The 27,621-nt window shown below is 41.3% G+C and overlaps 1 protein-coding gene across 5 annotated transcripts in view; it reads left to right on the top strand.

The window, feature by feature from the left end:
* XPOT (exportin for tRNA) overlaps positions 1–27,621 on the top strand; it is a 296,178-nt gene that overhangs the window by 105,637 nt on the left and 162,920 nt on the right. For all 5 annotated transcript variants that reach the window (XM_029615696.1, XM_029615695.1, XM_029615692.1 and 2 more), the window contains one exon: positions 9,131–9,367. In XM_029615696.1, the coding sequence (XP_029471556.1) occupies positions 9,131–9,367 (237 nt within the window). The remainder of the gene's footprint in view (positions 1–9,130; positions 9,368–27,621) is intronic.

Here is a 27,621-nt window from a genome sequence, read left to right as displayed (position 1 = left end):
TATTTAGGAAAACCTAAATAAGCAGTATTGCAATAGTCAAGGTGACTCAATATAATTGTCTGAAATACTAGTTGGACCTATTCACTAGGCAAAAGTTTATTCAAGGGGTGAATTAGTTTATAAAAGGCAGTACTCACTACTTGTTTGTTTTTTGTTTGTTTTTTTGTTTTTGTTTTTGTTTTTTTTACCTGCAACTTCAATGTAAGCTGTGAATATAAAAGTACTCCTAAATTGCGAGCCTCATTTTTAATCTGCAAAATAAGATTGCAAACTGGTTGAAGGACAGAAGACAATGTGTGATGGTAAATGGAACTCTCTCTGAAGAGAGAGTGATTTTAAGCGGTGTACCGCAAGGATCGGTGTTGGGACCGGTCCTATTCAATATATTTGTGAGCGACATTGCGGATGGGATAGAAGGTAAGATTTGTCTTTTTGCAGACAGATCTGCAACAGAGTGGACACGCCGGAAGGAGTGGAGAGAATGAGACTGGATTTAAGGAAGCTGGAAGAGTGGTCGAAAATATGGCAGCTAAGATTCAATGCCAAGAAGTGAAGAGTCATGCATATGGGGAGTGGAAATCCGAATGAACTGATTTCGATGGGGGGGGGGGGGGGGAGAGAAAGGCTGATGTGCACGGAACAGGAGAGAGACCTTGGGGTGATAGTGTCTAATGATCTGAAGTCGGTGAAACAATGTGACAAGGCGATAGCTAAAGCCAGAAGAATGCTGGGCTGCATAGAGAGAGGAATATCAAGTAGGAAAAGGGAAGTGATTATCCCCTTGTACAGGTCCTTGGTGAGGCCTCACCTGGAATACTGTGTTCAGTTCTGGAGACCATATCTCCAAAGAGACAGACAAGATGGAGGCGGTCCAGAGAAGGGCGACCAGAAAGGTGGAGGGTCTTCATCAAATGACTTATGAGGAGAGATTTAAGAATCTAAATATGTATACCTTGGAGGAAAGGAGGAGCAGAGGTGATATGATACAGACTTTCAGATACTCGAAAGGTTTTAATGTCCAAAGACAACAACAAACCTTTTCCGTCTGAAAAAAATCAGCAGAATCAGGGGTCACAATTTGAAACTCCAGGGAGGAAGACTCAGAACCAATGTCAGGAAGTATTTCTTCACGGAGAGGGTGGTGGATGCCTGGAATGCCCTTCCGAAGGAAGTGGTGAAGACCAGAACTGTGAAGGACTTCATAGGGGTGTGGGATAAACAATGTGGATCCATAAAGTCTAGAGGACGTGAATGAAGAATGTGTGGCTCGCGGGAATGATGGCTACTGCCTGGAGATATCCTTATTCAATAAACATACACACGGTTAATGCGACTCCAACAATGCTCTAAGCTTCAACGGCAAGAGGAAATGTGGAAAAAGATTTGCATTCACAAAAAGCAGGGAGTAGCTTGCTTGTTACGGCGGTTACTACCCCAAACCAAATAAGCCTGATACTTAATTTTCAATACATACCCAGCATAGCTCTCTGCTTCAACGGCAGGGGGAATGAAGAAAAGTGGATCTATATACAGACAACAACCAACAAGGACTGAATTACATAGTCTGGGTAAACAAAAAAAGCATGGGTGTAGCTTGCTTATTGCGGCGGTTACTACCCCTAACTAATTAAGCTAGATATTCACTTAGATGCAGTTCCAACACTGCTCTCTACATTAATGGTGGGGGTGGAGGGGAAATAGAACCAAAAGGTTACTAAGAGCCAAGACTAACAGAAGTATGAGAAAAAAATAAAAAGTGCAAAGCTTACTGGGCAGACTGGATGGGCCGTTTGGTCTTTTTCTGCCATCATTTCTATGTTACTCTGTTTCTATAAGATTCCAAACACTAATAACTAAAGGCAAATCTGGCCTCACATTATTACCCACCTACAGAACTTTTCACAATTTAAAACTAAACCATTTTGTAAAAAACAATCTTAATTTTTTTATAACAAAATAAAGCTCTTGATAAAAACCTCTCCATTAGCTTTAGTAGGCATAAAAAATTCACACACAGTTTTAATCGGGGCACTCACCTCCGGGGCTCCAGCTCCGGCCATGCGGCTCGTCCCGGCGCTCCTCCTCCCACCACGAGGCAGCCTATCAGCGATAGGCAACCAGGCACGTCAGCAGAGGAGGTAAGCGGGGGATTTAAATCCCTGCCGCTCCTCAAACCTCCTCTTGAACGCGACCGCCGCAACCGCGCCACCAGCCCCAGACCACAGCTGCTGGCCTGCGCAGCCGGCGCTGAAGCCCGTCGGGGCAAGGCCTAGTTTTAATCGGGGCACTCACCTCCGGGGCTCCAGCTCCGGCCATGCGGCTCGTCCCGGCGCTCCTCCTCCCACCACGAGGCAGCCTATCAGCGATAGGCAACCAGGCACGTCAGCAGAGGAGGTAAGCGGGGGATTTAAATCCCTGCCGCTCCTCAAACCTCCTCTTGAACGCGACCGCCGCAACCGCGCCACCAGCCCCAGACCACAGCTGCTGGCCTGCGCAGCCGGCGCTGAAGCCCGTCGGGGCAAGGCCTAGTTTTAATCGGGGCACTCACCTCCGGGGCTCCAGCTCCGGCCATGCGGCTCGTCCCGGCGCTCCTCCTCCCACCACGAGGCAGCCTATCAGCGATAGGCAACCAGGCACGTCAGCAGAGGAGGTAAGCAGGGGATTTAAATCCCTACCGCCCCCCTCGGCGTTGCGCGCCGGGCGTCGCATGCCGAAGGAGCGCGACAAAGGGGCCAGCCGCTTTGTGCGCCCCTTCATGCACCCCCCTTCGTGCGTAACAGATTGCAAACAACTCACAGATCCTTCCACAGCACTCAGCTTCCAAACAGACTCGGACTCCATTCGCCCAGCACTCAGCTTCCAAACAGCTTGACCTCCCCCGCTTGCTTGACTCCTCCTCCTGATTTCGCTTTCTACAGCATCTGATCATAACTAGACCAACAATTATCACCATGAACACTTTCCACATTCCAATTCTCAAATACTCAAACTTCACTTCCAAAATGATGAGAACTAACCTTAACACCTCTTACTACAATTCACTCATTCCAATTATGACTTCTCCCATCACTCAAATCATAGGATTAATGACGTTCTCAATCCTACTTCTGAATACACAATCCCTACTAAAAAAAGGCCACACTACTAGGTGATATACTTTCTGATGAGTCACCCGACATATGTGCAATCACAGAGACTTGGCTAAAAAACACAGATGTCTCCATAATAAATCAACTACCTACAGATTTATACAATATTTTCACTATTCCGAGACCTAAAAAGAAAGGAGGCGGACTTCTACTGGCAGCTAAAAAGAAATTCAATTTAACACTCCAATCCACATCACAGCTTCACAAGATTGAGATTGGTCTCTTTAAATCAAAAGACCTACAAATTTGTCTAATCTATGCCCCCCCCCCCCCCCGCATATTAGAAAAAAACCCTTCGCCTCTGAATACATTACCAAACATATGGACATCAACATACCTGCTATCATCCTAGGAGACCTAAACCTCCACTTTGACCGCTCCCCACTTACCCCAGCATGTGAAGCCACACTTTCTACTCTAAATGCCCTTGAATTTAAACAAATGGTCTCGGACCCCACACACAAGGCAGGACACACCCTAGATATTATTTTTACGAATTCGCTCTTACGCACTGACCACCCCCAATGCACCCCCATACCTTGGTCAGACCACTACAGAGTTGACACACGCTGCACATTCAACTCCAACCCCCACTCTCCACTACTTAAGAAAAGAACCATCAATTTCAGAAAAAAATGCAAGACTGAAGACATCATTGACGCTCTGACAGAGGATATCAATAAATTAGACCTCTCTGATGCCAACTCCGCCTGTTCCTCCTGGCATCTAATTACCAGCAACATTGCAAATCGACTCTGCCCTCTACTAACGAAAGAGATCTGCCCTGAGAAGAAAGATAAAAAACCCTGGTACACCGCAGACCTCAGAATAATGAAACTTGATCTCCGCAAACTAGAAAAGAAATGGCGTAGAAACCAAGACCCAACGCTACTACAAAATACAAAGCTACTCTCTACCAGTATCGTAAAACCACAGATGAAGCAAAGAAAAACTATTACACAGCAAGAATACATCAATACCAGTTCAATCCGCGTGCCCTCTTCCAATATGTGTCAAGTATAATTACCCCCCTATAAACAGCAACCCAAACAACGAGGACGAAAACAAATGTGAAAAGATAGCTACCTACTTCCACGACAAGGTTGCGAATATCATGGTTCGCTTCACTACTCCCTATCCATCAGTATCCCTATTGTCCAATAACACTATGATCACCTCAGCCACTCTCTCAAATTTCGAAACAGCATCAGAAATTGAAGGGATTCTCAAAAAAATTAAACCAGCCATGCACCCGATTGACATCATGCCAACAAAACGCTACTCTCCATACCTACAAGGATTGCCTCTCCCATTACTAACATCATCAACAAATCCATATCATCTGGTGTATTTCCAACGCAACTCAACCACGCTATTATGTTTTATGTTTTATGTTACATGGAAACCGATGTGATGTTTGCCTAACGAATGTCGGTATACAAAAATTTGCAAATAAATAAATAAATAAATATTAAGCCTACACTCAAAAAACCTGACCTGGATCCCTCTGAACTGGCCAACTATCGTCCAGTCTCGAACCTCCCATTTTTATCTAAAATCATGGAGAAAGTCATCAACAAGCAACTCACAAATTTCCTAGATGAAAATCTATTACTCTTCCCATCTCAATATGGCTTCCGTAAGAACCACAGTACAGAAACCCTTCTAGTAACACTCTCTGATTCTATACTAAAAACCCTCGACTCCGGTCATTCCTACTTACTGGCTCTTCTTGATATTTCTTCGGCATTCGACACTGTCAGCCACAATACCCTCCTGTCCCGCCTCTCACAAATTGGCATTACAGGCACTGCCCTATGCTGGCTCCAATCTTTTCTGATGGGCAGGACATACAGTGTTAAAACAGGCAGCCATGTTTCGAAACCCAGAAAACTAGCTCAAGGTGTTCCACAAGGATCCTCGCTTTAGTCTACACTTTTCAACATATACCTATCTCCTCTCTGTCAACTACTGGTGAAACTGGATCTCCCACACTTCATTTATGCAGATGATGTACAGATCCTCATCCCCATCAACGACTTACTACCTAATGCTCTAAAAACCTGGGATACAGCTCTGGTGGAAATAAAAAATCTACTTACGGAAAACTTCCTAGCAATAAACACAACCAAGACAGAGCTCATCATCACATCACAAAATAACTTCACCACTAACCCTACTCTACATACAACTTCAGACTCCCTCAATTTACAGCAAGTCCACAGCCTTGGCGTTATCATCAACAACCAATTCTCATTAAAGAAATTTATCACGGCAACAAGCAAAAACGGTTTCTTCAAGCTACATACTCTAAAAAGAATCAAACCGCTCCTACATCCATATGACTTCCGAACAGTATTACAAGCAACAATATTGTCAAAACTGGATTACTGCAATGCCATACTACTAGGTCTCCCTAAAAACACCATACAACCGTTACAGATGCTTCAAAACGCTGCTGCTCGCTTACTCACTAATACCCACCGCCATGAACACATTACTCCAGTGCTCATGTACCTTCACTGGCTTCCTATTGCATCGAGGATTCTATTCAAAGTTCTCACCCTCATTCATAAGTCGATTTATAACCAAGATATGCAATTGTTCTCCGATAAATTCATCTTCCGCACTTCAAAGAGACCAATAAGAAAAATACACCAAGCCAAACTGGCGTCTTCTTCACTTAAACACATCAAACACGTTGCTACAAGAGAACGCTCAATCACTATTGCGGGAACCAACTTCTGGAACAAAATGCCCACAGACCTGCGTCTAGAACCCTGCCATAAGAAATTCAAGCAGAACCTCAAAACTTGGCTGTTTGAACAAACCTACACCCAATGATCTTTTCTATTTTCTGAAATGCCAATTACTTGTTCTTGTATCGCTGATCGATTGATGATTATCTTGTATCTCTGATCGATTGATTATGATTATCGTTAATTTAATGTTATTAGTGTCTGAATTGTGTTCTTATTTTGTTAATTTTTTTTGATGTATTATGTACACCTGATTTCGTTCTCATATTGACTGTAAAGCTTGTTGCTGATCTTCTGTTTATCGTGAACCGAGGTGATGTTATCAACGTGCCGCGGTATATAAAAAAAATACGAAATAAAATAAATAAATAAAATTACAGCATAAAATTTGTATATTACCCCTAATAATAAAATCTTGCCTAACAGTTACATAAAAATATTAAAAAGAGCAGTGGAGAGTGCCAATCCTTGAACTCCTACCTTATTTATATACCACTCAGAATGGTCATCCAGCTGCCTTACTTGCTGCATTCTCTAATCTGAAAATGACTCAAACCAGTGCAAGACTTTACCACCTATCCCAATATCACATTAGCTACTCAATACTTTCTTATGACATGACATATATCAAAAGTGGAAGCAATATCCAACTGGATCAGAATTCCTTTTTTTTTTTTTTTAACTCAAACAGCAAACCTCACCTAGCAAGGTTACTAACAACCCTTTACAAAATCCATATTGCTGTTCATCATATACTCCATGTACTTGTAATAAAATCATTTAATGGAGTTAAAAATCTATTTTCAAAAATTTTACTCATAGTACAGATATTTGATATTAGTCTATAATTGGATAAAGAGGTGTTATAAATAACTGGATCCTTCAAAATTGGCCTCACAATAGTCCTTTTTAATATTTCTGGAATTTATTCCTTGAGACAGAGAGGTTTAACCAACTGGATCATGACATCTTGGAACAACCGTGGTGGCGGTAGATCCCAGGGTGCAAATCTCTCATGTATATTCATTTTGGATATCCTGAAAACCTGGCCTGTATGTGACTCTCGAGGGCCAGAGTTGAGCTAAACTGTCTAGTAACTGTCATATAATTAAATAAAATAAACCATTTTTGAAAATACTTATTTCTGTCCATTCAAATACTTATTTGTGTCCATCCAGACAGTTTCAGAGAGATTCCTGAATTTGTTCTACCTTCTTTGGTAGGCAGCATCTTTTGATAGTTCTCGGTGCTCTATATTGACTCCCTCATGTTCTGAATTAACTGCCTAAATTCTGTTCCACTATGATGCATAGTTTAAGAGCTACTTCAAATACAAATATCTAATTTGTAATGTTTATGTTCCATTTCTGGAGAAAGTAGTAAAAAAGTGAAAACTTACATAAGTGACTGGCTGGCAGAAAGAAATTGGCTAGACTCTTGCCAGTATGGCTTCAGGCGAGGTTGTGCAACAGAGACAGTTCTTGTTATCCTGTTGGATCATCTCAGATACTGTTGATAGAAGCCAGGCAGTAATTTTAGTGCTGCAGGATTTCTCAGCAGCTTTTAATATTGTAGATCATATCATGCTATCATGGCTAGCAGAAGTTTATCTAAGGGGCAGAATCCTGACTTGGTTTAACTTCTTCTTTCTGTCTAACAGGCAACAATCTGTATATGTCACTGACAACTTATTGGTACCCTGGATATTGTCTTGTGGGATTCCTCATGGCTCTTATACTATCACCAGTACTTCTCAATATGTACCTCAGACCACTAGTACAGCTGATGTTTTGATATAAAAGCGTACGTCTAAATGATTGATGTCCAGTTGTACTACCAGTGGACATGGACTAATCAACTATTATGTGTGTCATTGCCTTTTGTCTGTCTTATAACATAACTATGAATGTTTAATCTGTAAACCGTTGTGATCTAGTGATTCTCACTTGGAACGACAGTATATATAAAACCACTAAATAAATATTATAAATAATAATTAAAACAAGAAAAAAGCTAAGTATGTGCGTTGCAACCATCTAAGAATGGATGAAAAGAACAAACTCTATCTGAATCTTTACAAACTGGAGATTCTTTGGATATAAAACCAGAACACACAGGTTCCTGATTTGAAAACCTAATTTTTAATCTGTGTACTCCCACTAAAAACAGTCTGAGAGTTTTGCTGGACTCAACTTAACCATGCTCTTACAAATCCAGGCAACATTAAAGAGTTGCCTCTTTAAATTATATAGCTTACAAAGGCTCCATCCATTCTCTAAAACAGGAACCTAATCACAGTAGTCCATGCCGTAGTAACTGTATGGTTGGATTACTGTAATGCATTGTAAAAGGGTCTAACAGATAAGGCCACCTAGTCTGCTGCACAGTTGATGGAGAGATTGCAAGCTGCATGATGATATTATGCCTCTCTTAGATAAACTACATTGACTTCCAATCTCCTACAGAACCAAATTAAAAACCATGACCCTGATTTTCAAAGCTCTGCAAGGATATGGACCTATTTACTTGAGAGAGAGGCTGTCCTACATGCCTTCTGAGACCAATAAGAGCCTCCATAACTTCATTGACAAAAGCAATCAAAAGAACAGATACCAGTCTTTCTCAGGAGCAGCATCTGCCCTAAGGAATTCTCCCAGAAGGGCTCTTCCAAATACATGACCACTCCCATTTCAGGAAGCAAGTAAAAGCCTGGCTTTTCACCAGGCCTTTCATGCCAAGTCTATAATGACCCCACCTGGAAAGCAACTGGAACCTGCTCCTTCACATGCTTTAGAACTAAATTGATTGTTATAAACTGCCTGGCACTATAAATGCCTGAATATGCTGCTACAACTTATTTTGGTGAAATGTTTATGCCAAGTTGTTTGTCATCATTGATTTATTTCAAGTTTAGTCCGTATTGTCTATCTTCTTAGGATTTAAAATTAAGCTGCTACTGATTTGACTGTATGCTACCATTTTAGTTTGTTGTCGTTTGAGTTACTTTTTTCAAAAAGATGTCCAAATAAAAAAAAGTTAATAGGAAAAAATTAAAACATAATTAATAACATTTTTATTTTAGATATTCTATTTTCCCTTACAATGGAGGAATTAGTTTTGGGGTAGGTGGCTGGGATGCAAGATTTATAGACATTGGTTCAGGTGTTCCACAGTAAGTATCTACTTTTAATAGAAATTAATTCTGTTTCTTTTTTGCTCCAGGAAGATGATGTGGATTTTCTAGCCAGATTTTCTAAACTTGTGAATGGAATGGGACAGTCACTAATACTTAGCTGGACCAAATTGGTAAAAAATGGGAATACAAAGAATGCACAAGAGACTTTACAGACCATCGAAGCTAAAGTGCCTCTGATGTTACAGTTGTTAATTCATGATGATGATGACATATCGTCTAATATTATTGGCTTTTGTTATGATTATCTTCACGTTTTGAAACAGGTAAGCTGCTGAAACCAGATTATTTGAGAGATTCTTGCACTTGATTTAGGAATTGTTTCTTTTCTAGGAATGCATAGTGAAAGTCAGTTTAGAGATCTAAACTTTTTCTTTGAGTGCTGTGGCTACTTTAATGTGGTTTCCTAACTAGTCCTCATGAACCTACAATCACTTTATTTTTTTTCATATTTACAATACACTTGCATGATATTTGCTTACATTGGACACTCAGTGTATGTACATTTTTGTGTGTAATCATTGTGGATATCTTGAAAATCTAACTGACTATGAGGGTCACAAAACAGGTGTGGGAATCACTGAAATACCATATACTTTTGTGATTTGCATGTGTCCGTTTTTTCCAGTTGTTGCCAAACTCACAGTGAAACTCTAAACTTGATGGACATTTTCGTTATAAAGCAAATCTTTTCAATTTTCTGTAACTAAACACAGATGAGTATTGGTCTTGGCAATACACATAAGGCATCAAATTTATAGCAAACTCACTGGACAGTTTTGTGTCTTCTGAGCTAATATCATATTCCTCTTCATCCAGTCAGATCAGTTCAAATGAAAGGTTTATGTCTCCAGCAGATGGAGATAGAGATCAGTAGGCTCACGGATGTCACTCCTTATATACATCCATGCTGACACCAGTCTGCCAGTATTCTCTGTCTTCAGCAGATGGTAGACAAACATCTTGTACTGTGGCCTGGTAGGTTGAAAAGGAAAACTTGGAGGCAGCTTCTTAGGTGACAGATTCAGGCTGGCAGCTAGGACATAACGGCGGTACAGGCAGAGCGCGGGGAAGAAGACTGCACTCTGCATGGCAGGTGCTTCAGGAATTTGCAAGCAGGGATAAATTGGTTTTACCATGACTGACCAGGATCTCCAGAGGACATTTTAGCATTGTAGAATTTGTATCTGGGGGTGGGGGGGGAGGGGACCTGCAGCTGAAAACTAACTGTTCCCACCAGGTCTCGGGCTTCCAGTTGTCCTCTGTCCATAATTTTGCTGTGTGGGGAGAGGTTGGCTCTCCTCTTCCAGGTTCTATAAGAGGCCTGTTAATGGTCACCATGGGATCTGCTCCGGTCCTTCCCACCAGCACTCTGGTACTAGAGGGAGATCTCATGGACATAGTGGAAATGCGAAGTTGGAAGGAGAGTGTGGGCCTCCTTCCTTGAGCCCAGCAGAGCGATTAGTACTATGGTGGGTTTTTTGGGCAGCTGCATTTGCTGTTTCAGCAGTCCTGGCTCTTCCCACATGAAGTATCCTCCTTAACCTGGGGAGAGTTTCAAATCCCTTGGTTTGGGACATGGAACAGACCAGGTTCAGCCTTGAATGTCCAACTGTCTGTGGGTTCCTTAACTGTTCAGGCCAGAAAGTGGTCCAGGATAGTGGAGGAGAAGAAGACAGAAGATAGTTTTCCTGTGCCAGAGGGTTCCTTTGAAGTTTTTAACAGGGAACCTCCAAGAAATTGTGCAGAGCCTGTTTTTCACGAGACTGAGCTAGCCACCCTAACTTTCCACTCTGCTGACAGTGCGGGTTGCAGGGATGAGAGGGGACAGGCCCCTAGTACCAAGATGGATCGTGTTTAGGAAGCCATCAGATTTTGCCAGCTGTATAAAATTGTTAGAGGTTTTGCTTGTGCTCGAGTGGATCTCTCTGCAAGCTAATTTTAAGCGGAGTTGCTCATTGGTCTGGTTATGGCCCTGGGGTCTGGAGGTAAGAGAATCTCTGTCTTAGTAAGGAAAGGTGATAGACTTTAGATTTCTCTGGATAGAAAAAAAATGGGTCTGTGATTAAACAAGCCTTTGAAGCAGTTAGCATGACGCTGCAGATGGCAATTTGTGGCTGTCCGGTGCCAAGGTCTCACACGAGTCAAATTGAGCAGGCACAAGATGAGATGGAGTAATTCTCTGGGGCATTCTGTTTGGTAGACACACATTTTAAGGTTTCTTCTGTAGTGGACTACTAGAAGTTTTCTGGGGCAGTGAAACTGTCCTACTGATTCCATCTCTGACAGCTTGACCAAGCAGTTAAAAAAAAAAAAAAAAAAAGGCCCATTTCTTGTAGCTACCTTTCACATAATGGATGATGAGAGTAGGAAAGTTGGAAGATGGCATGCTAACAGACTATATACTACCATCCACCTGACCAAAATAAGAGCAATGAAATTGTAAGAAATTAGGGATGCTATTTAATTTGGCAGTGCAGTAATAAGTGGAGATTTCAGTTAAAACCCCCCCCCCCCCCAATATTGACTGAGTAAATGTAACATCAGGACATTCTAGAGAGAGAAGTTCTTGAATGGAATAAATGACTGCTTCATGGAACAATTGGTTCAGGAACTGACAAGAGAGTAAGCTATTTTAGATCTAATTCTTAGTGGAATGCAGGATTTGGTGAGAGGTAACTATGGTGGGGCAACTTGGTAATAGTAATCATAATATGATCAAATTTGACTTAATGACTGGAAGGGGAACAATAAATCTGCAGCTCTAGCACTAAATTTTCAAAAGGGGAAACCTTGATAGAATGAGGAAAATAGAAAAAATCTGAAAGGTACATCTACAAAGTTAAGTGTGCAACAAGAATGAATATTTAAAAATACCATCTTAAAAATGGAGTCCAAATGTATTTCACGCAGTAAGAAATGTGGAAGGAAGGCCAAACGATTGCCAGCATATTTAAAAGCGAGGTGAAAGAGGCTATTTTAGCTTAAAAAAAATTTTCCTTCAAAATTCGGAAGAAGGATCCATCTGAAGAAAATAGGTGAAAGCATAAGCATTGTCAAGTTATGTAAAACATGGGATCTTCTTTGGGTAATTGCCAGGTTCTTGTGGCCTGGTTTGGCCTCTGTTGGAAACAGGATGCTGGGTTTAATAGACCCTTGGTCTGACCCAGCATTTCAATTTCTTATTTTCTTATGTTGATAAGAAAGGCTAAGAGAAAATTTGAAAAGGTTTGATGTACAGGCAAAAAAAATCATAATAAAACTTTTTAAAATATATCCAAAGCAGGAAGCCTGCGAGGGAGTCTGTTGGACCGTTAGACGATCGTGGGGTTAAAAGGGCAGATAAGGCCATTGCGGAAAGACTAAATGAATTCTTTGTTTTGCTGTTTACTAATGAGGATGTTGGGAAGATACCCATTCCAGAGAAGGTTTTCAGGGGCGATGATTCGGATGAACTGAACCAAATCACTGTGAACGTGGAAGATGTAGTAGGCCAGATTTGTTATTCTTCAGTTTATTAATCACCTGGACTGGATGGAGTATACCCCAGGGTTCTGAAAGAACTAAAAAATGAAATTTCAGACCTATTACAAGTAATTTGTAAGCTATCATTAAAATTGTCCATTGTACCTGAGGACTGGAGAGTGGCCAATGTAATTCTGATATTTAAAAAGGGCTCCAGGGGTGATGCAGGAAACTATAGACCAGTGAGCCTGACTTCAGTGCTGGGAAAAGTTGTGGAAACTATTCTAAAGATGTAAATCACAGAACATATAGATAGACATGGTTTTACTCAAGGGAAGTCTTACCCTCACAAATCTACAGTTTTTTGAAGAGATTAATAAACATGTGGCTAAAGCTGAACCTGTAGATGTGGTGTATTTGGATTTTCAGAAGGCATTTGACAGTCTCATGAGAAGCTTCTAAGAAAACTAAAAAGTCATGGGATAGGTGGTGATTGCCCTCTATGGTTTGCAAACTGGTTACAAGAAAGAAAATAGAGTAAGATTAAATGATCGGTTTTCTCAGTGGATAAAGGTAAACAGTGTAGTGTCTCAGGGTTATGTACTTGGTATGGTTTTTTGTTTTGTTTTTTTTTATATATTTGATCATTTTTGCTACTCATCTATATTTTTATAATAATATACATATTTATTAATTGATACAGTTGGCTAAAATGTTAATATTCTTCCTTCAAGTTCCTCCCCCTTTCAGATCCTAGTTATTTTTCCTTGTTTTTTGTAACTTTCTCACATCCTAAATATTGTTATTATATCTGTTAAGTTTCATTCTATATGTGACGTTGAATTGGGAAATGTTTTACTATGTTACTCTCTGCCTTTTACTCACATTGTTAATTGTAAACCGGGTTGATGTGATTCCTATCATGAAACCCGGTATAATAAAAATAATAAATAAATAAATAAATAATATAGCTATAAATGATCTGGAAAGGGGGTACAAATTTGCAGATGACAAAATTATTCAGAGTAGTTAAATCACAAGCGCATTGTGATAAATTGCAGGAGGGCCTTGCGAGACTGGAAGATTGGTTTTCCAAATGGCAGGTGAAATTTAATGTGAACAAGTGCAAGGAAACTTATATAGGGAAAATAACCCATACTGTAGTTATACAATGTTAGATTCCATATTAGGACAATACCACTCAGGAAAAAGACCTAGGCATCATAGTGAAATACATTGAAATCATTGGCTCCATGTGCTGCAGTGGTCAAAAAATTAAACTGTTAGGAATTTTTAGGAAGGGAATGGTGAATAAAATGGAGAATGTCATAATGCCTCTGTATTGCTTCATGGTGAGTCCCTACCATGAATACTGTGTGCAGTACTGGTCGCCACATCTAAAAAAAGATATAGTTGCACTGGAGAAGGTACAGAGTAGTGTAATCAAAATGATGTAAGCATGGAACGGCTTCCCTTGAACAAAGGCTAAAGAAGTTAATGCTGTTAAACTTGGAAAAGAGATGGCTGGGGGGGGGGGGGGGGGGGGGATACGAAAGAGGTCTATAAAATCATGAAAGGACTTGAACAGATAAATGTGAATTGATTTTGCACTCTTTCAGATAATACAAGGACTAGGGGGCACTCCATGAAGTTAGCAAGTAGCACATTTAAAACAAATTGGAGAGAGGTTTTTCACTCGACGCACAATTAAGCTCTAGAATTCATTGTCAGAGGATGTGGTTAAGGCAGTCAGTATAGCTGGGTTTAAAAATGTTTTGGATAAGTTCCTGGGGGAGAAGCCCATAATCTATTAATCATATTGATTTTTGGAAAGCTATTGCATCTTATTACCGGCATTAGTAGTATGGGATCTGTTTAATGTTTAGAATCTTGCCAGGTACTTTTAACCTGGATTGGCCACTGTTTAAAATGAAATACTGGGCTTGAAGGACCCTCAGTCCGGACCCAGTAAAGCAGCTTCTTATGTTCTAATAAAGGGTCCACGATCATACTAGATATTCATCCGATCATTTCAAGTGAGGCAGTGCAGAAGGGTTCTCGGGAGTAGGATTCTCTTGTGCTTTGCAAGGAATGCTTAGGGGAATTATCTCCAATTCCAGAGATAGGGCAGACATGATCTCTATTTGTTGGAGATGGACAGAAATTACTTTAAATCAGTGGGTCCTGGTCTTTACATGAGACATGAACTCTGGAGTTCTCCTGGCCCATTACAGATACTGTTCTGGTTTTTCCTTGTCCTTTCACCATGGAAAGAGAAGCTGTGCAGGTGTCCCTAGTAGGATGACTTGAGTCAAAACTTGGAGTGCTGATTTCAAGGCATCAGGAAGATCTTTATTGCTCCATTCTAGATCTGGAATGTATCAACATCATCTTGGAGGTGGCTCACTTCAGGATGGAGACCTAATGGGAAGATTATGGCAGGACAGACGATAATTTCTGACTTCTGGACTTGACAGTTTTATTTTTGCATTTCAATCTGGAAGAATCATCTGCTCTTCCTCCTGATTTGTAATGCTGGTTCGGCATTTTGCTATTTCAGGCGCTGCCCTTTGGGTTAGCTGCTACCCTAAAGTCCTTCTCAAAGGTAATAGTGCTGGTAGAAGTAACATTGCACGAGGGAAGTATTTTGGTTTACCCTTATCTGGATAATTGGTTGATAAGAGTGAAGAAGTGTCAGAAGAGCATATAGGCCATTCCATGAGTGCTATAATTGTCATAGGAGTTGGGGTGGATTTTCAGTTCCCCAAGAATGGTCTTTAGGCCATCTTGAACACTAAGTATTCTGAGCATTCAATTCCACAGGACAGTTGGACATGTTCATCTAATGGATCAATGAATTCAGAAGTTGTCTGTACAGATGGGTGTTTGGTTCCATTGGGAATCAGATGGTGTAGTTCTCTGCAGACTCTTGGCTTTATGGCGGCAGCATTGGATCTAGTGCTGTGGGCAGGGTCCCATGTGTTTCCTTCAGAGGATTTGCTTTCCAGGCACACTCATCAGTTGCAAGACTAATTTAATGCGTCTGATACTGCCAGATTCAGCGAGGCTATGACTGTGATGGTTGTTGGACTGCCGACCCTTTGAGCAGGGAGTCATAGTGCTGTCTGAGCACAGATCATGCTGTTTCTTCTAGAACAGTGGTCGCTAGATGAATGGAACTGGTAGATCAACTCACCACATGGCTCTTCTTGGAGGGCTCCAGTCTGCTGTCCCATAGTCAAGACCTCTGGTCCTGACAGTATTTCCCCTCTCCCTAAAGGTAACCTGGGCATTTGCCCCCTCTTCTTCCCTGGGAAACGGTTACAGGCCCGGGTGAGGCAACTGGTTTGCTTGGAGTTTACGCTTTGGATAGTGGAGCAGATTGTCAGGATGGTGTCTGAAAAAGCTACAGCAATAATATACAAAAATCATCAGGGAGGAACATGAAGTCCTCAGGTCTCATTGGAGATAGACCTGCTTATCTCTTCAGCGGGTGAAAGTACATGTGGAAGATTACAAGGCATGTGCAATGTGCAGTTGATTACCTCCTTCCCCTTGTGGTAGACCCAGAGGAATAGTTTGTCTCTAAAAGAGCCTTTGATAAGAACATAAGAAAATGCCATACTGGGTCAGACCAAGGGTCCATCAAGCCCAGCATCCTGTTTCCAACAGTGGCCAATCCAGGCCATAAGAACCTGGCAAGTACCCAAAAAATAAGTCTATTCCATGTAACCATTGCTAATGGCAGTGGCTATTCTCTAAGTGAACTACTGTTGCCAGATGGGGTCTACTGGAAATGGTTCTGATAACACCCAGCAAGTTTTTTAGCTGATAGAAAGATGTGCTTTCATCTGGGATTGATACCCTAGTGCAGGACAGGCTGAATTCTGTCATTTCCATCTGATGACATCATGAGGGTGCTGAGTTAAGAGGGTAACAATGCCAAAAGACCAGAAAGCTCTTGTTCTTCTGTTTTGAGCAGCTGGCACTGAAAGATCCTGGACTTTTACCTGCTTAACTTCTGAGCATTCAGCCTGAGTCATCTTGCTGTCCCATGGATGCTCCTCCCTCAAATTTGGTGGGACTGGTAGCCCCCCCCCCCCCCCCATCTGATGACATCACGAGGGTGCTGAGCTAAAAGAAGGTAACACCACCAATAGTGTTGCATGCTGCTGGTGGTGCACATCTTGTATATGTGCCAAAGGAGCACACAAAAGGAGCATAGCCCGTTTGCTTGACCGTGAAAGTGAGTCTGAAAGGGGTGAGGTTGGTGTCTTTAGTATATTGAATGTAATATAGTTATTGATAAGTTGAAAAATCTAAAATGGCAATATTTTGTTTAATCGGGGATAATGGACAAGAAGAATGGGAGAACCCTGTTGTTACAGGGCAAGTCCGATATGGGCGTGGAAGGAATGTTAGAATGGTAGGGCATGAGGAACTTCTTTTCTTAAAGTTATTAACCTGAAGCAGGGAATGATTGTGGTCTCAAGGCTATTGCTAACTTTCCTATTAATGCGCATTTGATTTCTAAAAAGATACCTGTTCTTAATGATTTAATTAGACATGAAAAACTGGACTGTTTTGTATTATGGAGAGGTGAATTAAGGAAACTGATTTAGTTATTAACTAGTTAGTTTGAGGAGTGTATATATATATATAATATATATATTTTTTTAAATTATATTTTTTGAAGAATAGGAAAGGAAGGAAGGGAGCTGGTTTGATATTGGGGAAAAAATTGAAATTAGTTAGATCTAGATATTTTACTATATGTTTATCCTGCCCTCCTGGACTGTTATTTATTTATTTATTTAAGGCTTTTATATACCGACTTTCTTGATACAAATCAAATCAACTCGGTTTACATTGAACTAAGCAGAACAATAATCAACCAATTAACAAGTGACACTTTAGAGGAGCATAAAAGTTACATTATAACAAGGATGCCTTAACTGGGAGGAGGAAAAAAAGAGGGGGTGAACGAAGATAAACTATATACAATAAATTACTATATACAATGGAATACGGGAAGGAGGCAAGGGGCAGAAGTCATGATGACTTGTGAGCATGATTAGCATTTGATTATTTACTGAAAACTCTAAGCGGGGAAATGGCGTCTGGTTCGAAAAATTGATGGACCTGCAGCATCATTGAAGTTTTCTTGCATGAATTAACATTGCTTAAAGATCTGCTTGTATCCCCGCAAAAAAAGTGGGAGTGCTGGATCAGGAGAGCTTAAAACGGATGTCTCTGAAGCAGCTTGTGTTGCGAAACGCGCGCGTCGGACGAGTGACCCAGACAACTACGAATAAGGGAAGTTGATACTTTTTAAATATATAGCAAAAAAATATACAAAAATTGAACTTTGTCGTTTTGGATGCTAGTTACTTGGACCAATTGATTAAAAGTGACCCCAATGAAGTGTATGAAATACAAGTTTAACTTGTGAGCACTGGGGGGTGGTATGATGGTCCTTAAACTCATATATGAAAATATTGATATGTACAGCGTTGTAATTTTTCTAGATTTCTAAACACCACGTGTCTCAATTTAGTTCATTTCAATCGTGGGATTATTCATTAAGAGAATTTTGTATTTAGACTTCAATTACCCCAATATTGACTGGGTAAATGTATCATCGGGACACGCTAGAGAGATACAGTTCCTGAATGGAATAAATGATAGCTTTATGGAGCAATTGGTTCAGGAACCGACGCGAGAGGGAGCAATTTTAGATCTAATTCTCAGTGGAGCACAGGATTTGGTGAGAGAGGTAACGGTGGTGGGGCCACTTGTCAATAATGATCATAATATGATCAAATTTGAATTAATGACTGGAAGGGGGACAGTAAACAAATCCACGGCTCTCGTGCTAAACTTTCAAAAGGGAAACTTTGATGAAATGAGAAAAATAGAAAAAAAACTGAAAGTAGCAGCTACAAAAGTAAAAAGTGTGCAAGAGGTGTGGTCATTGTTTTAAAAAAAAATAAAAATACACCATTCTAGAAGCATAGTCCAGATGTATTCCACACATTAAGAAAGGTGGAAAGAAGGCAAAACAATTACCGGCATGGTTAAAAGGGGAGGTGAAAGAACTATTTTAGCCAAAAGGTCTTCATTCAAAAATTGGAAGAAGGATCCAACAGAAGAAAATAGGATAATACATAAACGTTGGCAAGTTAAATGTAATTATTGCAGTCAATAAAGTGCACTCACACCTTGATTTGGTCAAAGTTCTTCAAATTACTTCATTTATTATTGGAAACGGTGACTCCGTGTTTCGCCTGTCGGCTGCTTCGGGGGGATTCTTAACAATTCTGTGTGGTGATCAGTCATATCATAGACGTCATTTAGATTACCCTTAGTTAACACTATAATTTCTGTTTTATTTACATTTAATGCCAGTCTGTTTTGACTTAACTACCGATAGATGATCAAGGGGTAAAGGGGCACTTAGAGAAGATAAGCTCATCGCGGAAAGATTAAACGATTTCCTTGCTTCGGTGTTTATTGAAGAGGATTTTGGGGAGATACCCATTCCGGAGAAGGTTTTCATGGGTAATGATTCAGATGGCCTGAATCAAATCATGGTTAACCTAGAAGATGTGGTAGACCTGACTGACAAACTGAAGAGTAGTAAATCACTTGGACCAGATGGAATACACCCCAGGGTTCTGAAGGAACTCAAAAATGAAATTTCAGATCGATTAGTAAAAATTTGTAACCTATTATTAAAATCATCCATTGTACCTGAAGACTGGAGGGTAGCTAATGTTGTAACCCCAATATTTAAAAAGGGCTCCAGGGGCGATCCAGGAAACTACAGACCGATTAGCCTGACTTCAGTGCCAGGAAAAATAGTGGAAATTGTTCTAAATATCAAAATCACAGAACAAATAGAAAGACATGGTTTAATGGATCAAAGTCAACATGGCTTTACCCATGGCAAGTCTTGCTTCACAAATCTGCTTCACCTTTTTGAAGGAGTTAATAAAAATGTAGATAAAGGTGAACCGGTATTTGACAAAATTCCTCATTTATTTTATTTTTTAACAACTTTTCTATACCGACATTTGTGGATACATCATATCAGTTTACATGAAACTGAGAGAAATACAGCGAAACAGTGGGGGTAGGAAGAACCAATTCGCACTCTATGCAAGGGCATAGAGTGCGAATTGGTGCAACGCATGCAATTAACATTAAATTATATATACAAAATAAAAGTAATAAAATATCTATAGCATGGAGATATGAGATCATGAATATATAAAATTATCTAATGTGGTGAGGATAATAATAAGCAAGGTTTTAACATAATTGTAATTGCCATTATGATGAAATGATAGCATAATAAAAATAGCATAGTGGAAAGAGTGGGGGGCTGGATGACCTATGCTGGGAATGCCTGCTTAAAGAGCCAGGTCTTCAGCTTTTTTCTAAATTTATACTGGCATGGTTCGGTGCGGAGTTCTGTGGGAAGAGCATTCCAGTGGGAGGGTCCTGCAACTGAGTGCTTGCTCCCTCGTGGAGGTGAGGTGAGCGTTCTTGAGGAAGGGAGTGTGGAGGGAAGCTTTGTGTGATGTTCTAGTGGGGCAGTTGTGGAGGATGAAGCGCAGTGGGTCTTCGAGCCAGTTGGTGTTGTGATTGTATAATGTTTTGTAGATAATGGTAAGAGTTTTATAGAGGATCCGAGAAGGTATAGGGAGCCAATGAAATTCTTTGAGGACGGGGGTTATATGATCAGATTTGTGGGTGTTAGTGAGGGATCTGGCTACGGCATTCTGTAGCATTTGAAGTGGTTTTATGGTGGCGTACGAGAGACCCAGGAGAAGGGAGTTGCAATAATCAATTTTTGGGCAGATGGTCGCTTGAATGACTGTGCGGAGATCATGTGAGTGGAGTAGAGGTTTGAGTTTCTTCATAACATGAAGATTAAAGAAACCTTCTTTGAGGACTGTGTTGATGTGTTTTTTGAAATTCAAGTGTTGGTCAATCATGACACCGAGATCACGTACAAACGGCTGAAAAGAGGACAAGTTGAGTGAGGGATTGCTTGAGGGGCCTAGCCTAGGGTTCTGTGGGTTAGATATGATGAGCAGCTCTGTTTTAGTAGTGTTAAGGGATAGGTGGAGGTTCGTGAGGAGGGTATTTATGGAGGCGAAGCATTTCTCCCAGAATTTTAAGGAGTTGGTAATGGATTCTTGTATAGGTATGAGTACTTGGACATCATCGACGTATATAAAAAACTTGAGGCCTAGGTCAGAGAGGAGATGGCAGAGGGATAGCAGATAAATGTTCAAAAGAGTAGAGGAAAGTGAAGAGCCTTGTGGGATGGCTTGGGAGAGGGGTGCACACGATTGATGGTGCACACCACTGTGAACTCATTGTTGATGTGTGTTTACATGACAGCATATATTTATATCAAACTGCAAACGTGAACTACCCTCAACCTCCATTCTCCTCCTCCCTTTTACCCCCTCCCTCCCCTATTTAAATCAGGAAGAATATTTTCTGTAAGGGATATTACACATCTCTACTAAAGCCTCTATTGTGTGGCATTCATAAAAAAACCTATGCACCCTTTATGGGAGCACTTTTAAATACCAATCCCAAATGTTTAGGAAAACTTTTCGCTTAATAGTTTGATCATTTTTTTCAGTAAGCCATTCCATTACACATTGATGATGAACATCATTTTTCAGTACCTCACAATGCACTGCTGTTTTAACAACTTTGAAGTCACCTTTTGAGCTTCTAGCAACAGCAGACCTGAAATTTCTTTGTTGGAAAGTATTGCTTTTAATAGAAGTGACTTTAGAATGTAGAGTGATTGAATTACAGGTCTTGGCACACTCTCAATAGATGCCGATCTACAAAACCAGAATAGTACTAAAGACTCTGCTAAAATTCCAACCTAAAGTGATTCTCAATTTCATTTAAATCATTTGTTCTGCTGTCTTTTTCCACCCCCAAAACCAAATTCTAATAAAAGCGATCAAGCTCTTCATATTCTGGATTGTAGAAAAGATTTATTATTCTATTTAGAAAGATTCAAAACTTGAAGAAATCTGTTTCCTTTAACCTAGTGAAACGAATGTTGGTTACCAAGCCAACTCTCTCCATATGGGTATCTGACTGTATTTCTTTCTGCTATGCTAATATACATATGTCTATTAAGCATTTCTGACTTGAAGATGCCTCAGGATTAGTGTTTTGGCCAAGCAGTGCTAAATTTTCAACTCTCCCTCCAACTGCTTCATTTTAGGACTACAATCCATTTCTGACAAATCAAGAAAACATTACCTGTTGCAACTCTTAGCTTGGGAATCTATATGGCTGATATTAGTCCTGCTTGTCTGCAAAGAAAGCAAAATTGCCTACCTGTGTTCTCTGTAAATAATAGGGCAATTGAACCACACAGTCCTACCCCTCTTCCCATAGAGTTGAAGCTTAACTTGGAAGGGATTAAGGGGACTTGCAAGGCAGAAGCTGCGCAAGAACTCCTGCACATGCTTAAAAAGACTTCTAGATTTTCCTGAGCTCTGAGAGAGCACATCTGTAATGGTGCCTTCAGATGGCACCTGCTTATGTGGCTGAATTGTCCTGCTGTCTATGGAGAAGATCTGTTACAGGTAAGCAATCTGCTTTCTCCCATTTCAGTATGGCCAATGTTATGTCCTTCCAAATTAAACATCATTTGATTACTTTGCCACAAATGCATCCATCCTGGTCTGGGGGGGCCCCTACCTAGCTGAACTTTAACACCTCGGACTCCTCCAGGAAGAGAGATGATATAATCAGTCTTCTGGAACCAAAGGGCAGTTGTGGTTTTGTTTTCTGAAATCAGATATCCTGGTCCAAAAAAACAATCTGGTAGCTATGTTCTGCCTGAACAAGCAGGGATGAACATAGTTTCGACACAGGAGGAGAGACTATGAAATTGTGGCCCTGGGATAGTTCATTTGGCTGATGCTAAGACCCACATGTGGCAAGAATGGAAAGTGTTCCAGTAGGCAAGATATGTTGCCAGATGGACCCTTACAAGTGTTCCCTGGATCACAGAATCATCATCTTGGTGAGGAGCTCCTGAGAGAGATCTGTTCATTATAGATGAGAACAAATATGGCAATATTTTTCTCCAGAAAGAGATCCTAAAACTGTCTAGTGTCTGAGGCCTTCTCTCTTCAGTGGGAAGAAAAGACTTTTATGCACTTATTCTCTGCTAACTCTAGTGGCAAACTTTAATAAAACTCGAGATGGGGGTACTGTGATTCTAATAGCCTCCTTTTGGTCAAAATTGATTTGGTTTCCGATCCTTTAATATTTCTCCATCAGGAAACCAATCAAGATAATTTTCCAACTCTAATCACAGAAGCATGGAACGTTGCTTCACCCAATCTCTTGTGCTTGACAGTACAGTAACTTTTTCCTATGTTTTCTCAGATTCAATTTTCAAATACTTCAGGCTTCTAAGAAGGAATCCACTTGCATAGAGCAGCAGGTGCAACCTAATTGGGTTTTGGGGAATGGAAGTTATAACCCTAAACAGCAGTGATACAACAGCATTGGACTTACAAAAAGGCTGGATGTCTCTGAATCACTCTAGTCTTTTTTTTTTTGTGAAGTGTCTTCCAGAACTGAATGTAGTATTCCAGGTGGTGTTGCTGGTGCTGTCATTAGGCAGTTTTGAGTTGGAGGTGGATGAGAGAATCACTGATACCTTTGCTCAGTGCATTCAAAACATCAAAGTGTTGATAGCAAGCACTTTGACTTTGCATCCAGTGATCATTCTTGGTTGCCTCTCCTTTTGATGCAAAGTGTATTGATGTTAACACTGGTCTAGTATTTCATGGATTCTACATGTACTTCCTTTTGTTAAGTCTGGGCAGTCCTTACCTTAAAGAGAGATGTCAAGAGACAACAAATGATAGGACATAGAAATGTTGCTTGCCCATCTAAGGTCTACCTTCGTATGCAAGACTGTGAGATTGAGTTCAGTCCTCGCATTTACATCTCATTATTGTTGGGACTTGGCATCCTAGCTGGGACTGCTGTCCTTCTAGGTCTCTCTTAGACTAGAACCGGACTCCATCGTCTCTAGGGTCTGCTTTTATTTTGGGTTTTCTGTGATTTTAAAAATGAAAGGTTTATTCCAGCAAATAAACATGTTTTGCCTGTTGGTAGTTATTGATGCTGTTTCCTCCCCCTGTTTTTTTTTTTTTTTTTGAATTCTCTGTTTTATTTTCAATGAAAATTTACAGCAAATTTAACATTACAATCGGAAATACAGTCCTAACTGGTCAGAAACATAGGAGAAAAAAAGAACCCAAACATTATTTATTTGAAAAACAATATTTCCTGACTTTTATAGGACTTAATTAAGGCAAATAGAAGTGTCTTCTCCTTAAATGAACGGAGTAAAGGGAAAACAAACATACCATGAAACTTATGCATTCAATCCCAATACATTTCCTAATCCGATCATTACATTGCCAATAGATCCTTTAATCCCACAGGATCCGTGAATGAATAGTTGTTACCATTAAGTTTAATGATGCATCTGCACGGATATTTCAAATTGAAATATCCTCCTTTCTCCAAGACTTTTCCCCTGTATTGTAAGAAATTCTTTCTCCTAATCTGGGTTATCTTTATCAAATCTGGAAATATCCAGATTTTTTCTCCATAATAGGTACTTGACCTATTTTGGAAAAAGGATCTCATTACAAGATCTTTATCAGTGGAAAAAGCCAACTGCACTAATAGTAACCCTCTGGATTTTATTACAATCTCATCTTGAGATTTTTGTAATAGTTCTGACAAATCTATAGAGTTACTAACCTCTTCCTGTTCTTTATCTGCTTCTTGTTTCTGGTTCTGGTCTAATTTATTCATTTTTCTCATTTTCCCACCTAGGTAATATGCCTTTATGATGACAGGGAGGCATTTCTCGGGGATTTTTAAAATTTGTATCAAATACGCCCTAAATAGTTCAATGGGGTTCATTTTTCTTATTATTGGAAAGTTATTGACCCGTAAGTTTAAAGATCTCACGGTGTTTTCTAAAACCTCCAATCTTTTATTCACATCCTCTCCAGATACTATCTGTTGAGTTTGAATTTTTTCAGTTTGTAATACTCTTTTTTCTAATACACTTAAATCCTTTTTTTGTTGTTGAAGTTCAGCAGTATTTGATACTGATGAAGTAGATGTCTGCATTACTACTTCTGTTAATCTATTAATTGAAGAATCAAGTTTTACCATACAATTCCATAATGTTTCCAGTGTTATACATGTCGGTTTTTTTAAAACTTTCTCATGGTCAATAACTACTTTGATACCTTCTTTCTTATCTTTATCACTTTTATCCTCTTTAGGTGTACTATACTCCTTAGGGGGACTTTGCAAGAAACTACCTTGAGGTCTAAATATCTTTTCCATTTCTGATATACCATTAGACTGAATTATTCCATTCTCTGCCTCTGGTGAATTAAATATGTCTATTTGACAAACTCCTGCCTGTTTTGGGGTTGCTACACCCTCTCTAGCAGGAGGAGGTGGTGGTGTCGGAGCTCCCGAGCTTATAGATGCCTCAATGGCCAGAGGAGCAGCACCCCGTTCCAGTGACTCTCCTACAGCGGCCAGCCCTCCTGGGAGAATTTGGGGATCGAGCCATTCCAGAACTGTTTTCTGCCCACCCTCTATGTTAATCACATCACTAGGAGGCCGTGTCTTGGCCTTCCTTTTAGTGTGTGGCATATCAACGGTAGAATAACAATACCTAGGGCAGAATAAGTAATGGAAGTTGCATAAATATATATTAAACAAGAATAAACACTTCTTGAAGATAGGAGAAAGTCCGCTAAGTTCCACACTTAAGTCATCTTAGGGCTAAGTCCAGCAATCCGGCAAGTCCGGCGAAGCCCGGCAAAGCCTTAATGCGCGCGCCCCTTGAGCGCGCGCGGCTTTAGCGGCGCGCCGGCTCTGCTGCGCGCCGCAGTAATGTAGATATTTATAGGGAAGAGTCGGGGTCCCGCCTCCTCCCGGAAGCAGGAAGCGCCCCTCGTCCAGCAAACAGCGAAACAGCAAAGTTGTTAAAGTTCCGTTGGGGCAAGCCACCGCTTACCCCCGGGCAAACTGTGCAGGTAATAAAGATAGCTTTCTCCTCCTACCTCGGTGGAGCTCAGCCACGAACTAACTTTTATGGGTAAGAGTCCGGGTCCCGCCTCCTCCCGGAAGCAGGAAGCGCCCCTCGTCCAGCAAACAGCGAAACAGCAAAGTTGTTAAAGTTCCGTTGGGGCAAGCCACCGCTTACCCCCGGGCAAACTGTGCAGGTAATAAAAATAGCTTTCTCCTCCTACCTCGGTGGAGCTCAGCCACGAACTAACTTTTATGGGTAAGAGTCCGGGTCCCGCCTCCTCCCGGAAGCAGGAAGCGCCCCTCGTCCAGCAAACAGCGAAACAGCAAAGTTGTTAAAGTTCCGTTGGGGCAAGCCACCGCTTACCCCCGGGCAAACTGTGCAGGTAATAAAGATAGCTTTCTCCTCCTACCTCGGTGGAGCTCAGCCACGAACTAACTTTTATGGGTAAGAGTCCGGGTCCCGCCTCCTCCCGGAAGCAGGAAGCGCCCCTCGTCCAGCAAACAGCGAAACAGCAAAGTTGTTAAAGTTCCGTTGGGGCAAGCCACCGCTTACCCCCGGGCAAACTGTGCAGGTAATAAAGATAGCTTTCTCCTCCTACCTCGGTGGAGCTCAGCCACGAACTAACTTTTATGGGTAAGAGTCCGGGTCCCGCCTCCTCCCGGAAGCAGGAAGCGCCCCTCGTCCAGCAAACAGCGAAACAGCAAAGTTGTTAAAGTTCCGTTGGGGCAAGCCACCGCTTACCCCCGGGCAAACTGTGCAGGTAATAAAGATAGCTTTCTCCTCCTACCTCGGTGGAGCTCAGCCACGAACTAACTTTTATGGGTAAGAGTCCGGGTCCCGCCTCCTCCCGGAAGCAGGAAGCGCCCCTCGTCCAGCAAACAGCGAAACAGCAAAGTTGTTAAAGTTCCGTTGGGGCAAGCCACCGCTTACCCCCGGGCAAACTGTGCAGGTAATAAAGATAGCTTTCTCCTCCTACCTCGGTGGAGCTCAGCCACGAACTAACTTTTATGGGTAAGAGTCCGGGTCCCGCCTCCTCCCGGAAGCAGGAAGCGCCCCTCGTCCAGCAAACAGCGAAACAGCAAAGTTGTTAAAGTTCCGTTGGGGCAAGCCACCGCTTACCCCCGGGCAAACTGTGCAGGTAATAAAGATAGCTTTCTCCTCCTACCTCGGTGGAGCTCAGCCACGAACTAACTTTTATGGGTAAGAGTCCGGGTCCCGCCTCCTCCCGGAAGCAGGAAGCGCCCCTCGTCCAGCAAACAGCGAAACAGCAAAGTTGTTAAAGTTCCGTTGGGGCAAGCCACCGCTTACCCCCGGGCAAACTGTGCAGGTAATAAAGATAGCTTTCTCCTCCTACCTCGGTGGAGCTCAGCCACGAACTAACTTTTATGGGTAAGAGTCCGGGTCCCGCCTCCTCCCGGAAGCAGGAAGCGCCCCTCGTCCAGCAAACAGCGAAACAGCAAAGTTGTTAAAGTTCCGTTGGGGCAAGCCACCGCTTACCCCCGGGCAAACTGTGCAGGTAATAAAGATAGCTTTCTCCTCCTACCTCGGTGGAGCTCAGCCACGAACTAACTTTTATGGGTAAGAGTCCGGGTCCCGCCTCCTCCCGGAAGCAGGAAGCGCCCCTCGTCCAGCAAACAGCGAAACAGCAAAGTTGTTAAAGTTCCGTTGGGGCAAGCCACCGCTTACCCCCGGGCAAACTGTGCAGGTAATAAAGATAGCTTTCTCCTCCTACCTCCCCTCCCCCTGTTTTTATTTTCAAGACATCCCTTAGCTTGGGAATCCCATTTGTATAATTCATGAACTTGCTAGTTTTCAGAGAAAGTACAGTTGCTTACCTTTTAACAGGTATTCTTTCTCAGTTAATAAATTAAGGGGATCCGCAGGGCCATGCAATTTGCTTTGCACTGA

The sequence above is a fragment of the Rhinatrema bivittatum genome, chromosome 9 (assembly GCF_901001135.1).
Source record: "Rhinatrema bivittatum chromosome 9, aRhiBiv1.1, whole genome shotgun sequence".
In the NCBI taxonomy this organism is placed as follows: Eukaryota; Metazoa; Chordata; class Amphibia; order Gymnophiona; family Rhinatrematidae; genus Rhinatrema; species Rhinatrema bivittatum.
The sequence above is the reverse complement of the archived record's forward strand: the minus strand, read 5'-3'. Positions and strand labels throughout refer to the sequence as shown.